This window comes from Poecilia reticulata, chromosome 16 (genome assembly GCF_904066995.2).
Source record: "Poecilia reticulata chromosome 16, P_reticulata-male-v2, whole genome shotgun sequence".
In the NCBI taxonomy this organism is placed as follows: Eukaryota; Metazoa; Chordata; class Actinopteri; order Cyprinodontiformes; family Poeciliidae; genus Poecilia; species Poecilia reticulata.
In genome coordinates, this window is record NC_088845.1 from 31121741 (window position 1) to 31138150 (window position 16410).

At 41.7% G+C, this 16410-nt stretch overlaps 1 protein-coding gene across 4 annotated transcripts; it reads left to right on the forward strand.

Moving 5' to 3' along the window:
• Positions 1-84: 84 nt before the first annotated feature.
• On the forward strand, positions 85-16054 carry cnot10 (CCR4-NOT transcription complex, subunit 10). Of its 4 annotated transcripts, none has more exons than XM_017309621.2 (19): positions 85-320; positions 2812-2903; positions 4092-4253; positions 4357-4507; positions 4676-4815; positions 5178-5252; positions 5348-5431; positions 5656-5773; positions 5953-6102; positions 6311-6513; positions 7570-7691; positions 7847-8026; positions 8899-8979; positions 9055-9168; positions 13512-13642; positions 13711-13743; positions 13831-13955; positions 14982-15057; positions 15755-16054. In XM_017309621.2, the coding sequence occupies exons 1-19, from the start codon at positions 305-307 to the stop codon at positions 15895-15897; spliced, it is 2196 nt and encodes a 731-aa protein (XP_017165110.1). In that variant the 5' UTR covers positions 85-304; the 3' UTR covers positions 15898-16054. The 4 variants fall into 4 exon arrangements, with proteins under 4 accessions (XP_017165110.1, XP_017165109.1, XP_081473097.1 ...); XM_017309620.2 differs by having other exon boundaries at positions 4679-4815; positions 13828-13955; XM_081616971.1 differs by having other exon boundaries at positions 4679-4815.
• The last annotated feature ends 356 nt before the right edge of the window (positions 16055-16410 follow it).

A 16410-nucleotide genomic window follows, 5' to 3' on the forward strand; every position in this document is an offset into this window, starting at 1 on the left:
CAAGTAGGTGGCGGTAATACTTACCTAACGTTTTTTGGAACCGCCAATAAAACTCAAGAAGAAGAATGTTTACCAACAAGGGGCGCCACTGAGTTCCTGATCGGTCTAGGATTGTCGTCAAACACCGAAGAAGAATATGTTAGAGAGGATGAGATAATTTGGCTAACAGTTTTATCTATTTGAAGATATTAAGTGTTTATCCGTCACTTTTCTGTGTAGTTTAGTTAGTAGACGTTGTTTAAGGTGACCTAATTTTGACAGCAGCCTAATATTTTGTGTCTTATCCTTAAATCCTCAAGTAGGAATGGCAGACAACAGCGGTGAGTTTCTCCGTTTTTTTCAGGCTAAGTGGTTAGCTATGCTAATTTCTAGTTGGTGACCAGATGACGAAAAACAATTATTTGCCAACGATATTTTAAAGGAACGTTTTGATGCTTGCACTTTGTTTAGCTGTGACCCTGGACTTTGTTCAAACATCAAACATTTCTCTAAACGTTTGATGTTTCAACTGTAGACCGGCGTAGCTCTATGCATTGTCTCAGCCACCAAACAGCTTCCGGTTTCCTCAATATGCAGCATACAGGCAGCTTTGCGCTTTTATCTGACGTCTCTGTAAATAGCCCAGAGACAATCCAATGGAGGAGTCGATAATACTCATATTTCGTTTTCTGGGGAGGGAGAACCCCGGTGTTCTGACTATCTGTCATACCCGTAAATCCAACATACCTGCAGTGCAACATACTCTGTGCATTTTCACAGCCACCTTTAAATAATACTTTGATGAACAATTCTGGGGGGGAAAAAATAACTGCAACAAAATTTATAACTGAAATATTTCCTGAACTTTTTAACCTGCTATGATTCAGCTCATCACATTTAGTTTCAATTTAAATATACCAAATTGATCCCAAATGGAAATTAAGTATTGTTACTCATTAATTCAGATTCTTCAAAAGAGTTATTGTGATGGCTGTTTGCAGGAAAGATCTCCTGTAGAGGTCTGTATTACAGTGAATCTGAAGAAGCCTCTGACTGAAGATGCTCTGCTTTCCCAAGAGTCTCATGAAGAGGATTGTCAGGGTTTTCCATAACTTTCTTGACCTCATAAAGAATCCTTCTTTGCCTCATCATCTCCAGAGGTTCCACAGTCGTCCCCAGAACAGAACCAGCGTTCTTTATCAGGTTGTTGAGCTTTTTATGTCCCTGGTTCTGATGCTGCTGGCCCAACAGATGACGGATGAAGAGATGATGCTCTCAACAACAGACTGATGGAAGATCTGCAGCATCTTGCTGCAAACCTTGAATGATCTTAGCTTCCTCAAGAAGTCCAGATCTCTGTACTCAGCCTCTTGTCCATCTCCGATTCAACCAATAACTGCAGAGTCAGCTGAGTATTTCTGCAGATGACAGAAGTCAGAGTTGTGTTGGAAGTCTGAAGTGTAGAGTGAAAAGGAATGGTGAGAGTACAGGGCCCTGTGGTGCTGCTGTGTTGCTGACCACCTGGTTAGACACACAGTCCTTCAGTCTCACAAACTGTGGTCTGTTTGTGAGGTAGTCATAGATCCAGGTGACTGTTAAGGACTCCATCTGTGTCTTCTGGAGTTTCTCACAGAGCAGATCAGGCTGAACTGTGTTAAATACACTGGAGAAATCAAAGAACATGATCCTCACAGTGGTGCCTGCTTTGACCAGATGACAGTGGGTTTGTTGTGTATGATGGCATCATCAATTCCAGATCCACGGCGATAAGCAGTCTCTGATTCTCTGTCTGTTGCTAATAAGAACACTAAGCAGACATCTGACTGCTTAGTCAGGTGGGCCAACAGGAGTTTCTTCTTTATCTTCATGATGTTGGTTGTCAGGGCAACAGGTCTGTAGTGATTGATCACTGATGGGTCATTCATTACCATAAACTGATAAGGTAAATTTTCTTTGGCACTGGAACCAGGCAGGATGTCTTCCACAAAAACAGAACCTTCTCTTGGGTCAAGCTGAGTCTGACCCACTGATCAGATTGACTCCAGGAGTCTGCCAGTAGGAGATTCTTATCCAGGTGTTTCTCTATTCTATAGCAGCCACTTGCTTAACGGCCCTTTATATGTGTTGCTAGTATCTTCACCTTGCTGTGAGATGCTGGGTTGCTGCATCGTCTCTGCAGCTGGGGTCTGTCGTGCTCTGGTAGGTCTGGGTGCTGTCCTTCAGTCTGGCCCTCTGCAGCCCTTGGTAGGATGAGGTATAATACCTCAGCATATATGAGGTGTTATTGTTGTAATGAAGTTCTTTTGAACACAGCCAATACTTTAAAACACCACAAAGTATTGGTGTTTTATACGACAGGATCACTGTGTTGTTTTTTGACATTCTTGTTGGTTTCATCCTAACAACAAGCTGTGGTGAGGAAGCAGCGTTTTCAAAGGTCACCACACGTCATCAAGTACATGCTGGATTACTGGACACAGAAGGACATATCAACCTTGTTTATGACCTGGTTCAGAGGAATTGACACAGATCCTAATTCTGTTGTTCCAATTCCAGCGTGGGGCCAGCCATGCTCACTGCTTCCTACTGTGGAGAAACGACTCTGGCCATGTGCTCAAGATGCTTTCTTCATGAATGTTTTGTGTGTTTCTTTAGAAGTTTAACTGTTTTTTGATTTTTCTTTAGCTATGATTAGAGTTATATTTATGTTTTCTACTTGTCACAAGGTAGATATACATTCGTAAAGCTGGAGAGAAGCCGGGTCTAATTTCTACCCTAAATATTGTAATGCAGCATTTGGCACATTTTAATCTGTTTGTTTTAATTGAGCAGAATTAAACGAAGCAAAACATAACGGCTCGCCGTCCAGTGGGATGACGGACCAGGAGAAGGAGATGGCAACGAGTGCATACGAAGCTTTTCTGGTAAATATTCTCTTTTGATGTTTTGGGGGATCTTAACATAATATGTCTGTTTTCAGATTTCCTGTGGCAAATATGTAAACCTGCAGACATAATAAAAGGAGCAAAAACATGAATTCTAGACACTAATAATATCGGAATGAGTTATAAGTTGATGTTTGTGATAGGCGGGCCATTGCTTTCTGAAGCAGTTCCACTGGATTCTCATCTCCCTTCAGTGCTCCACCTCGGTTTATCCCATTGAGTTTATTTCTCACGATGCATTTAATCCTAACCAGTCAGCAAATGGAAGGACGAGTTGTGAACGATGACGTTGATTTTCTGTGCTGTTTTGAATTGTAATCTGTCAATTATTGTATGTTAGCAATGGCAGCAGAGGAAGTGAATGAAATCGTTGCGGTTGTGTTGGCCGTGCTTCATGATTGAGCAGTTAAAGTAAAGCAAGAGGAATGCTTAAGACTGTTTATTGCTGGCAGATGGTTCTACACACCATTAGGTTGTTTCCAGTGTCACAACCTGAGCACCAGCTGTGGTTGGTCCTCAGGTTGATTCAGATCCAAATGTTTTAGGACGCATTTACACCTGACACAGTTGGTCCACTTTAATGGTTTCCTCCGTTTGTCCAGACTCATCCTCCATGTGTGAATCCACTCAAGTGAACCCTTGGAGCCAGACCCTTTTTATGTGGTGGTTTTGGTTTGCTTGTGTGAACACAGACCAGCCTCGACCCAAACAAACTACGAGGCAAAAAAACAAAAAACTACAAGAAATATATCTTTTTGGACTTTACCATTACTTGACATTATGGTAACCATAAGCCTTTGGCGTTGCTAGTGCTACTCCTGCTATTGGTTGGTCTGGAATTGCACCTCATTTTCTGTTTCCTGTTTAATGATGCTGCTGCCAGCAGGTTGTGGGTCAGAACATGCAGAGCATCTCGTCTCATTCATCTACAGCTGTTACCAATGCCGTTCCAAAATTAGAAATATCTCAGCACAAAACATGTATAGAATGAGCTGTAGGTGTAACAGCAATGCATCAAGCAGGACCTACAAGGGAGTTGTCTCGATGGTGATTGTGTCAGTAAAAGTTGGAATGAGCTTTTATGGACTTTGCTGTTTGTTTTTATAGTTCAGATAATTCCCTCCACCACCTCCAGATTTGTGAGATTGTCCAACATCCTCTTCATAGGTTGGAAAGTATGACGAGTCTCTGAAACAGCTTGAAGCCTTGCAGGAGCTCAACAAAGAGGACTACAAAATTTCTTTGAATAAAGCTGTTTTAGAGTTCTACAGAAGTGGCCAGACTGCGACGGGTTTGTTGAAGCAGACCCTTTCAGCGATGAAGAATCGGGTAAAACTACACATCAGTGTTTTCTCTTCTACACGCACACACACACACACACACACACACACCTGTGTTTGATCATGACCATGACCTGAGCTGTGTGTCCCAGCTTCACACAGCAACAGAAGATGTTGATGGCTTGGAGGATGTTGAGAATAGTTTGCTGTACTATAACCAGGCCATCATCCACTACCACATGCGCCAGTACTCTGAGGCCATCTCTATAGGAGAGAAGCTCTACCAGTTCCTCGAACCATTTGGTATGTTGTGCTGCTGGTCACAGTCCCTGCTGCTCTTTCAGCAGCAACAAGTTTAATGTTTTTGGTTTTGCTTAAGAACCTGATGATGTGTTTTTAAATGATAACTGGAATGTGACTTTTTGAAAATGAAGGTCTTTGGCTTGGAGTTAATTATTGTATTTGCTCTAGAAGAGAAATTTGCCCAGTCAGTGTGCTTCCTGTTGGTGGATCTCTACCTGCTGACATTCCAGCCAGAGAAGGCGCTCCACCTACTGGCTGTTCTGGACAAGATCTCTGTACAAGGAAGCAACAAGAACGGCAAGGCAGAGGTAGCTGACCACTCTGCCAAATGGAAAAAAATGTTTCATTGTTGTTCAGAGTGCATCATTCACCTCTAGGACAATTTACACACAGATAGATCTGCCTGTGACCAGAACACATTTTGTTGGACAATAATTCAAATTCAAAAATACTTAATATTGTGCTTAATTTCTCAAAGGGAAATTAAGCACAATATAATTATAAAATATCTATATAAAAATACTTGTTGATGAAAATAGTCTGATCAAACCCTACTCCTCCTGAAATCAATGATCATCTCATCTTGTTCCGTTTTTCCCTTAAAGATGTGTGATAAATGTCCCTTCTTTGAAAGAATATTGTTAATTATAACAGTTTTTGTTTTTTTTAGAGCAACAACTCGGGATCAAACCAAAAGGTGGAGTTTGTAGCAATGATGGAAGCAGCCAAATCCAAAATCCATCAGGTGGGAATGCTGGTCAGTGCTGGTCAGCACGCCATGATCTGCTGTTCAGGTTGTCTCCTGATTCACCAGCTGCCTGTTCTTGGCTTCTTTTCCAGTACAAAGTGAGAGCGTACATTCAGATGAAGTCCTCCAAGGCCTGTAAGAGAGAGATTAAATCAGTGATGAACACAGCAGGGAATGTGAGTCCATGACAATGCTGCAGCATGGAACATCTGGGGCAAAGTTGGACTAAGAGAATAGTTGACCACTAGTAAAGATTTTAGTGCTTAAAGTCATACACAGAGCTGTGGGACTTTAGGCAGATCTTTGTCTAAATCATGTCGTCGTCTTTGTGAGTGTGGAGCGGAGGGGAGTCTTCAGAGAACACCTCCCAACTACTTCTCTCCTGTCTCTTCTCTTCCAGTCTGCCCCCTCTCTCTTCCTCAAAAGTAACTTTGAGTATCTGAGAGGAAACTACCGCAAAGCAGTGAAGCTACTGAACGGCTCCAACATGGCAGAGCATCCTGGACCCATTAGAACCGGTGAGATCTGCTGACCGCCAGCCTGCAGTCAGATCTGTGAGATCTCCACTCATTACGTGAAGCTGTTATTTTAAACTCATATGCACAACACTTCACCATGGGAACAAGCAGGAAGTGTCTTTCAGTTTGAGGGCCCTGTCCATCCTGAGGCTCCTGGCTGACCCATCTGTTTGATCCAGGTGAATGTGTTCGCTGTATGTTCTGGAACAATCTGGGCTGCATCCACTTTGCAATGGGGAAACACAACCTTGGCATCTTCTACTTCAAGAAGGCGCTGCAGGAGAACGATCACACTTGCGCACAACTGGGAGACGGCGGCAACAACCAGTGTAAGCTCCAGAACCCAGACTGTTTCCATGGTGACTTTGATTCATCTCGCTATGCTTTATGGATCTACCTCTGACTGCAGTCGTGTTAAGAAAACTGAACCAAGATAGAACAAACAGGATGTAGTTTTTTTTTAATCTGGTGATTATCTATTAGATTTGAATCCAGTAACAGTCACAGCAGTGCTGAATGTTTAGTTCCTGTCTCCAGGTAAAAGACTGTCAGCTGTTCCTATGTGCGCCCTGCTGTCCAACAAGCGTTATGAGCTGCTGTATAACTGTGGCGTCCAGCTGCTGCACGCCGCCAGGCCGCTAGCAGCCTTTGAGTGTCTGATGGAGGCCGTTCAGGTTTACCACTCCAACCCACGCCTGTGGCTGCGCCTGGCTGAATGCTGCATCTCTGCTAACAAAGGGGTATGTTCAGTCTGCATCCACCAGGTGCTGAGTTAAGGATTTTGGAGATCAGCCCTTCTTTAGCGCCATCGGAATTGGTGTATGTTGGTGAATCATTCTCAGCTGCCTGGAACACAACCTAAAAGTAAAGCAAACTTTATTTTCAATCCCTTCATCCATTTTTTGGGGGGTCAGGAGGGCTGCTGGTGCCTAACTCCAGCGGTCAGCAGGCGAGAGGCGGGGTCACCTGGACAGGTCACCAATCCGTCACAGCAAATTTTGTTTTATGAAATTCAAATTTAAATATGTCTAGATGGTTTGAACAAAAAAATTACATTAATTTAAAATATTAGTCCAGACACGTGTTCATATCTCCTACATCCAACCATGCAAAAAGTGAAATAATAAGGAAAGGTGTTTTTGACAACAGACTTGTTTTCATGTTGGGACGGTAAGACTGGAGCTACTGGTTTAATGGAGTAGTTGCTTCCTGCAACACAACTTCACTCAAAATATTTTTATCAAGGTATTTTACAAAAACAAAACATGACAAAAAGCAGCAGAATTACCTGTTGCATAGAAAAGGAAAAGCATAAAACTCCACCACAGAGCAGAGATCTGACTTGCATGCCTGCCATCTGCTGGCAGAATGTGGCACAGCAAGACAAAAGCAACTGGAAACTAGACTTCATAGTAATGAGGCATAAATGAAAACTGAGGACATTTTTCTGTTAATTTTAGTGAGTTTTTCTGAATTTGTCGTTACAGTTCCAGTTTTTTCAGTTCAGTGACTACGGCACTAAACAGGCTCAGAGTGCCACCCTCTGCCAAGACCTCAGTCTATGAATACAATTTGAATGGTCCCAAATCTTTCCAATAAATATTCCATTCCATATGGTCAAAAGCTTTTTCCACATGAATGGAAAAACTCGTTCTGGACTGTTCAGGATATTGTGGAAATGTCGTCAACTGTGGAATTTAACTACATAGGAAATATGCTTATGCTTTGAAATATAATATGTTACAACTGGGCAACATAGCTTGTGAATACATTGTGATGTTTGATAATGTTTCCAGGGCTCCGAGCAGGAAAGCAAGAGTTTACCTAGTAAAAAGGGAATAGTCCAGTCTGTAATTGGACAAGGATACCATCGCAAGATTGTTCTGGCATCACAGTCTTCACAGAACACCAACTACAGGTCAGTCAGACATCCTTCAACCCTGAAATTCAAATATGGGAGGCTTACGACAGGAAAGGTCAGTGGGAAGAACTTTAACTTGTCACGTAGGAGGCAGTGAACTGTTGGATGCCAGACTGATTTCAGGAGCTGACTCAGATGCTGTCTCTGTTCAGTGAAGGCCAGTCTGCTGCCATCCCTGTAGCCAGTATGGAGTTTGCTGCCATCTGCCTGCGGAACGCCCTGCTGCTGCTGCCTGAACACCAGCAGCCAGATGCCAAGGCTGAAAGCAGCTCCAAGAACTCCAGCCAATCAGGAAGCACGGAGAGCGGCGGTGAGAACAGTGACCCCTGCAGGTCAGAATAACCCATGTACCATTACATCTGGATGTGTGTGGGTAATAACTTACTGAACCTTGACATGCTTAGTGCTTCATAGGATGATATGCATTTATTTGTCATATTGTCAGTTTTACTCACTGTTTTTCTGACACTTTTTTCAGCTGTGCCAACCTGAATTCTACTCGTATATAGATGAAGCTGGAACACAAAACCCAATTAATTTCTTCCTTTGTGGATGTTTTATTCTTTTTATGGGTAAATGCCAGACATTTACAGTTTCCTTAAAAATCACAGCCACACATTATGATGTCTAGGAATGAATTAAAAGGTTTATTGGAAGTCTAACTGTAGATTTGTTTTAGCTGAGATGATGTCTGTCAGGTCTGTGGCTCACTGGGGATTATGTCCAAAACACAGAAAACTGAGAAGAAAGAAGACATGATGTTTTTTGGACAATTACGACTTACACAGAACGCAGTCACTATAACAATACCAGTTTTTGGTGGCAGGATCATATTGCATTTCACATTTAGAGACACTGCTGACCATGAAACTACAGCTGCCAAGAAAACAAGTGTTGCTTCAGGGCTAAATGTCTCTGGATATTTGCTGGTTTTCAAGCAGTTCTCCAAATATTCATCATTCCATACAGTTTATAATACAACATCATTCCACAACATTTATAATCTGGAGGATTTTTTTGCAAAAGAAAGAAAACTTAGATTTATTTTCTGCTTTAAAAGCTTTTTAATTTTACGCTTTATTCATGCACACACACACACACACACACACACACATAGCAAATTGCTGATCTTTCTTGCTTATTTAATCATTTTCAGGTTTCTGTTGATTGTGACATGGTCTGTTATTGTTGTTGTTGTTTGCAGTGGAAAAAGTCAAGAAGCTGATAAGTTTTTTTCTGCAACTCCATCGTCTCCACTTCGAAAACAGGAGGTGGAAAACCTCAGGTAAAGGCAGTGAGCCATGATGATGATAGGATGATGTTTGCTGTGCTGTGACGTGTAACCACAGCCGGTCTGCAGGTGTTCCATCCTGGCTTGTAGCGCCTATGTGGCTCTGGCCCTGGGAGACAACCTGCTGGCTCTGCACCACGCTGACAAACTGCTTCATCAAACCAAGGTGTCTGGCTCCCTCAGGTAAGCATCATCATCATTAACTCTGGCTACAATACATGACAACTTTTTCAATCCTGCTGAGACAGCAATTCTGAATTAGGAAGCAAAAAAGATTTTTTGCAAACTTATTTTTCCCCTCCCTATTTGTTCCTCCAAATAAGGAGGGGCAGGATTGTTGGTAGCCTTACAGCCACACTGGATCGTCTGAATTCTATTCTAAAGTGAACTGGAAACCAGTGTGTGGTGTGTGTAGGTACTCATGTAGCAGAATGTTGGACCAGAGAGGAATTTGAATTACCCCAAACTTTTCATAGAGGAGATTTAAGAGACAATGAGAGTAGAGTAGCAACTATTTATTAAAATCTTTTGGAAAGGAAGAGCAGCTTCAAACTAGAACATTCCTGCAGAAATGTTACGGGGCCTGCCAAAGTGTGCACGTCGGATTTTTAATAAAGCGTTCTGATGCTAAAAATGAGCAATAATCCTAAACAAAGCTGCAATGTAGTCAACAACCTGCGGGGAGTCAGAAGCATGTTCACTAAGCTGTACTTGCACCATTTAGTATGTTGCATAAGCTAAAATGAGCCAAAATGCTAATAATAGCATGAATGCTATCACTAGCATGTTGTCTGTCATTACTTACTCCATTCAGTATATGAAACATTGGTAATAAGTAAGAAAAGCGTTCTGATGCTTAATGTTAGCATCAATGCTAAGTTGAGCCAAATTGTAGTCCAAAAATGCTAATGCTCTGGATTCTGCAAGACAGTTCTATAACCAGAGATAAAATGTTACTACTATCATTAATGCTAATACCATGGTAGTGCACTGACCCACACGTTTGGGCTGGCCTGTTGCAAATCAGTATTTAACATAATGACGGGTTTTATACTGTTCTTCACCAATAGTTAATGAGTGAAGCTTTTGCCAGATCCATCACCATAGATCTATGGCTAATATAGTTCAGTATAACAGTTGAACCCAGTGCTCAATGAAAGTCTGTCTTTATTTTTTTATTTCAGACCGTGACTGAGAACACCATGTGCGAAGTTTATAGTCGTCAGTCAGACAGTCAGTAATTGTTTATTTCTCGAAAATTTTCAAGCTTCATACTAAGTATTTTAATTCACATTCAAAAATTCAGAGAAATACAAATTTTATGTAAGCAAAATATGAATAGTCACAGGAAATATTTATTCTTCCCACAATTCATTGTGAGACCTCTCTCTGAGCCTGTTTGTGAGACTACTCACTGCCTCTCTCTGGGATCCGTTGCTATGGTAATTAATTATCTGGACCTGGGCTGGCTCTTTGTCTGACAGTTTGCTGGAGTCAGAGTTTCTATACTTGAGACACTCGGCGTCGGTCTGAAGGACCCTGAGGAAAAAACCATAAGCCCTAGCAACATTTTGAAAACATTTTAATGTTATATTTTATATTATCTTCTAATCTAATATTATAACTAACACAAGGGGAAAAGATAATAAAAGCTAATATTATCACTTACCTGAGAGGATTATTGAGGCTTTTATTTTGAAATTTTCATTAAGCTTCATTTGAAATGGCCACACTAACCTGATGTGTAATAATAATTGGGTTAAATCAGTTATATAATGCTCAAAACACAAGTAGTTCTCAACACCAGCCAAGTCCTCCTCTCTAGTAACAGACAGTTCTGCCATGTTGTAGTTCTGACATTCTGCTCAACCCCCTGTTAATAACTGAGTGTTCAGACATAGTTAGAACTACAATGATGGCGTGTTTGTAGTCCTAAGCAGCTCCTCTGGTGTGTTCCGTTGCTATGGTAATTAATTCCCTGCACCTGTTGGTGGCACAGAGGGTGAGAGAATTCTCTGTTTGAAACAAGCCTTTCTCTCACAAAAAAAGCACTTCGAACAACTCATTCCCGTTCAGGAACCGTAACACGTATTCGAAAACCGTTCGAAGTGTATGAGAGTGCTATTTGTCTTCTCCGACATTCCCGCGTTTCATATCTCTACCTCACTCACAGTATTAACAGTGATGAGAGAAATATGATGTGCGCTCAGGTCTGACATTTTTCAGAAATATATGGGAAAAGATGGGTCTGAGCGGGAGTTTATCCTGTCGCGCCACATCGGTCGAAAGCACCTGGAGAGAAAACCGTAAACCCTAGGGAAATTTTGAAAACATTTTACCAGAGCAGGCATGCATATCTACCTCCTAACCGACTTTTAGGCAAATCGGGCGATATTTGTGGGCGTGAGGGCAAGTTAAGAAATTATTTTGGGGTCAGAAATCCACTCTCTCCCACACTCTAGCGGAGAGGCAGTCACACTCTAACTTTCCAAAAAATTGAAAACTTTAGGTCGCTTGGAGTCAAGTTTTGGACAATCCTTAATTCGTATCGACGTACCGTCTTCACTTTAGATGATGGGCGTATCTACAAACTGAAGTTTGAATGGAATTTCTACGTGGATTTATGATGACACAGTTATTGCTCAAAAATTGGGTATTTTTTAGGATCTCGCTCCATTGAAATGAATGGGATTTTTTGGAGTCTTTTTACCCAATTTGTGTTGCCGTGGTAACTCCAAATCCCACCAGAAATAATAGCTCCCCTCCCGTGATCGGGCCGCAATTTTTGATACCACATTTGTGGGGGTGCACGCAGCGGTACGAGCCGCATTACGGTTAACGGAAGAAAAATAAATAATAAACAGACATTCTATTAGGTGAAGAACAATAGGTGCCTGCCATGCAATGCATTGCTATGGGCAGGGCCCATTGAAGGTGAATGTTGTTGGGATGTAAACCAGCTGTTTTTATTGTCTTTACTGTTTTTATTGTTTTCCAGTGGTAATTGGTAGTTGTGTGATTGATCAGATGTCAATCAGTGCTAGGAAAAGTTTGTTGGCTTCCAGTTGCTTTTACTATGTGTTTTAAAAGTTGTTTTGTTCTTTAAGTCTCCATGGCCTCGTCCCACAGTATCTGTCTATGTGCTGCAGCCTTGCCTCAGGTCAGCCGGTCAGTTGTCCCAAACACAGTGAGGAAGCTGAAAGGTGGCTGTGTGTTCCAGAAACGAGCTGCTGTTAGTCACCCAAAGACCTTCACTGTGTCTTCAATCAATCAATCAATCAAATTTGATTTGTATAGCACATTTCAGCAGCAAGGCATTTCAAAGTGCTTTACATCATTAAACACAGAGTCATGCAGCATTGAATCAACAATCAAAAACATTAAATTTCCTGCCGAAATTTAAAAAGAAAAACAAAAAAAGCTGTGCATTGATTCTAGTTCGCTCCTCTTTAGGTCCAAAGATAATAACTTCAGTTTTGTTTCTGTTCAGCTGGAGAAAGTTTTGGCACATCCACACATTGATCTGTTCTAAGCATCTATTCAGTGATTGGATGGGTTCAGAGTCACCTGGTGACATCGTGATGTAGAGCTGTGTATCATCCGCATAGTTGTGGTAGCTAATCCTATGTCCTGTTATAACCTTAGCCAGTACATATATACATATTGAAAAGAAGGGGTCCTAGGATTGAACCTTGGGGTACACCACATGTGACCTTTGACCTCTCTGATGAGAAGTTAGTGGTTTGATAACTGCTGCTTTCAAAGCCTGGGGGAGAAACACCTGAAGAGAGCGATGAGTTACTATTTGGATCAGATCATTAGCAACAACAGGCAGAACTTTCTTAAAGAAATGTGTGTGTAGGACATCCAGACAGCAGGAACTGGAGCTTAATTGACTTATAATTTCTTCTAGGGTTTTATAATTTAGTAGTTGAAATTGGGTCATTTTTCCTGCATTTGTTTTGTTTAGGCACAGCATTGGTACTGGCTTTAGAGTGGATGTGCAGATTAATCCTCTGATCTTTTGAATTTTCTCTAAAAAGAAACTTGAAAACTTGTTGCAGGCGGCAATAGATTGAAGTTCAGGTGGCAACGTCATAGGAGGGTTTGTGAGCCTGTCAACAGTGGCAAATAAAGCTCGAGTGTTTAGTGTTTTTGTTTATGACATCTACAAAGAAAGCCTCTCTTGCATGTTTTAGTGTTGTGTGTCATGCAGGACAATTGGGATTGTCTGATTTGCTGTTTTTGCTAACAAGTAATTGAACGGCTGTCTAAAGTTATCTCTGTTAGTGTTTTTCAACCCTGGTCCTCAAGGCACTGCCCTGCAGGTTCGAGGCATTCCTCTGCTTCACCACCTGTGATTTCTACTGATGGCTGATTAATAAGGTTTTACTGAATTGCAATCAAGTGAATGGGGTGTGTTGAAGCAGAGGAACATCTGAAACAGGCAGGTCAGTGTGACTTTAGAGTCACAGTTGGGAAACGCTGATCTATGTGACGTGCTGCTGTGTCTCTTCCTCCTTCAGGTTTCTGGGTCACCTGTATGCTGCTGAAGCTCTGATCTCATTGGACAGAATATCTGATGCAATCACTCACCTGAACCCAGAGAACATCAGTGACGTGTCACTGGGCATGCTCAGCAGCGAGCAGGACCAGGGTGTGTGGACTCTCACACTTCAGTTAACATTTTCTTTTCTTAATAATCGCTTCATATTTTATCCGCAGGACATGAGAAAGGAGATGAGCCCATAGAGCCATGTAAGTCGTCATCCTAGTGTTTGGTCCTGTCCTGTGTTACTAGTGAAATACTGAATGCAGTGACGTGGCTCCCTCTGTGTGCAGCAGCTAAGAAGATGCCGCTGTTTTACCCCAGCAGTGTGGCAGCAGCGCAGGCCATGATGCTCTTCAACCTGGGCAGCGCCTACTGCCTGAGGAGCGAGTATGACAAGGCCCGCAAATGCCTACATCAGGTACCCACCTCCACATGTCATTGCCTAATATTGCTGGAGGTCCTTTCACTGTTTGCCTCGCAAACTAACTCTGCAACACAAACATCAGAAGGGAGTGAAGACCACAATGCAGCAGCAGGCGCGGCCTTGTCCTCAGATTGTTCCTGTTCTTCATTTCCTGGGTGGTTTTCTTGCGGGGTGGCGTGCTGCACGCCTGCCCCTTTTCTCTCCTCCCCATTTTCTGTCTGTTCTCCATTCAGTTAAGGTCAGAGAATAAAAATGGTTTTAAAAGACACTCAACACCACATTTGAGTGATTGAAGGGAAACTGGTGGTCCTTCCAAACTCCCACTCTCTGGTCACCATCTGAGGTAGGAAACCTGCAGGAGTGGGCGGTGGGTGGTCTCCACCCAGAATGAAGGTCTGGGGGTAGCTGCCCTGTGGTGGGACCTGCAGCATCCATAACAGTCACAGACTGATGGAAACATGGACAGGACAGAAAAACGTTTCATATCATCAGCACATTATTTACTAATAATTTTTCTAATATTTGCAGCTCTAACATGATAACATATCCGTCACAAGCTGGCTGGAGGCAGCACGACTCGAGGTGTTATTCAAGTCATCTGTTGAAAATTGTGTTTTTTGCTTTCATATCACAGTATCAGTTTTTTCAAATGTTGTGCTGTCCTAGTTAAAGCTATATTGATTCCTAAACACTTCTAGTTTAGGGATCTTTCTTTTGTTGCAAAAATACATCCAATTTTCTGTTTCTCAAAATTGGATATAAATTAAAATTAGGATAATCAAGTTTTGAAATTTGTTGATCGATGGAGAACCGTCCATAAGTACATTCTGACACCCCAGACTAAACATAGCTAAAGTTAAACATAACCACTTCATGTTGTTGTGTATAACTGTCATATATACTGTGATGCTTTTAAATGAGCAAATTGAGCCTTTTGCTGACGTTTTAGTTGCTAGGCAGCAAATCTTAACGTATTGATACATTTCTCCATTTTGATACGTTTGTGTTTGTCTCCATCAGGCTGCATCCATGATGAACTCCAAAGAGATTCCGCCTGAAGCCATCCTGCTGGGCGTCTACCTGGAGCTACAAAACGGTTTGTATTTCTTAAAGCGTCTCAATCTGTTGAAGATTAAACTTTTTTAAAATATACAGCAGCTTATTGCTGTTATTTGCTTCTTTGCAATTTATTCTCAAAGTGTTTCTACTTGGTTTTTTGTTCATTACTGTTTATTCTGTGCAGCTAGAAAAGGTTTTGCTCTGTTTGAGCAGCAGGTCAACGTCTCAGTAGATCACATAGACCAAATGAAGACCATAAATGCTTGTGATTTTTATCAGCTGCACACACCACCAGTCAGTTGCAGTAATGTCTGGAGATTTGAATCTTTGCCACACTTCAGCGTTTCACCAGTTTGTCATCTGACAACTAAACAAATTTTTGTCATGCAAATTTCAGGTATGCAGACATTTCCTCAGTGAGGTGGGCAAAGCAGATCATGATTTTTCTTTTCTTTGCTTCGTGTGTAGAGCTTGTGTTCAGAGGCAACCATTTGAAGATCCTGTTGAAAATGAGTTAATGTAACTAAGAACTGATTTTAATACTTGTTCTCTCCAATATTACTACATGTGTTGTGTTGCCATGGTTCCGTTTTTCTTCTGTTCATCAGGCATCGTTTTCTCCACTGTGGTCAGAATCTGTTCCGGTCTTTTTCAGCTGCACATTTTAATCCAGTTTTGATCCAGTTTTGATCTGGGTTTCCAGTGATCGCTGAGCTTTTGTTATGTCTCCTTAGGAAACACTCAGCTGGCTCTGCAGATCATCAAGAGGAACCAGCTGCTACCCTTAACCCTTCACAGGTCCTCGCCAGACCCTCGCAAGAAACCTTCCCAGCCCCTCCAGTTGCCCTCATCCTTCACACAAGTTCAACGGAAATAAACCTCTGCAGTCGCTTCAGCTGCCTGGAGTCGCCCATCAGCCAGCTGTAATCTTTTTGAAGCTTCAGGGAGTGGAGGACCTGTCCAGCTGGGGTTTAGCTTCAATGTGACTGAGGAGTTTGTGCTGAAATGAATAGACAATAAATGTATTTACTGTATGTGTGGTGGACTTCGACTAGTCATTTAGCTGAATATTCAAATTCAGAAAAATTTAATTTATCCCAAAGGAAATTAACCATTTCTTGCAGGAATTATAATCTTTTGTCAGGATTTTCTTAAGGCATGAAAATGCATTAAGAATATCATTTTCCTAGAAAATCCTAGAAAAAAATGTCTAGGATTTTTTTCTAAGCGATCAATTATTTTCTCCAAATACAAAAGTATTTGGTAAATACATCAGTATCATTCTTTCAGTTACTTGATGTCAAAATGTTTTGGGGTTTTTTCAGCTGCAAGAGTTTTCTACAGTAGAAGGGCTAGTATGCCCTTTTGTCTGTCTGCCATATAAGATTTA

What these genes read in the sequence shown, in the direction of transcription:
- cnot10 (XM_008432809.3), top strand. An exon ending in CCAAATCCAAAATCCATCAG is followed by an intron (nt 5,253 to 5,347) that starts GTGGGAATGCTG and finishes CTTCTTTTCCAG; the next exon opens with TACAAAGTGAGAGCGTACAT. An exon ending in TGATGAACACAGCAGGGAAT is followed by an intron (nt 5,432 to 5,655) that starts GTGAGTCCATGA and finishes CTTCTCTTCCAG; the next exon opens with TCTGCCCCCTCTCTCTTCCT.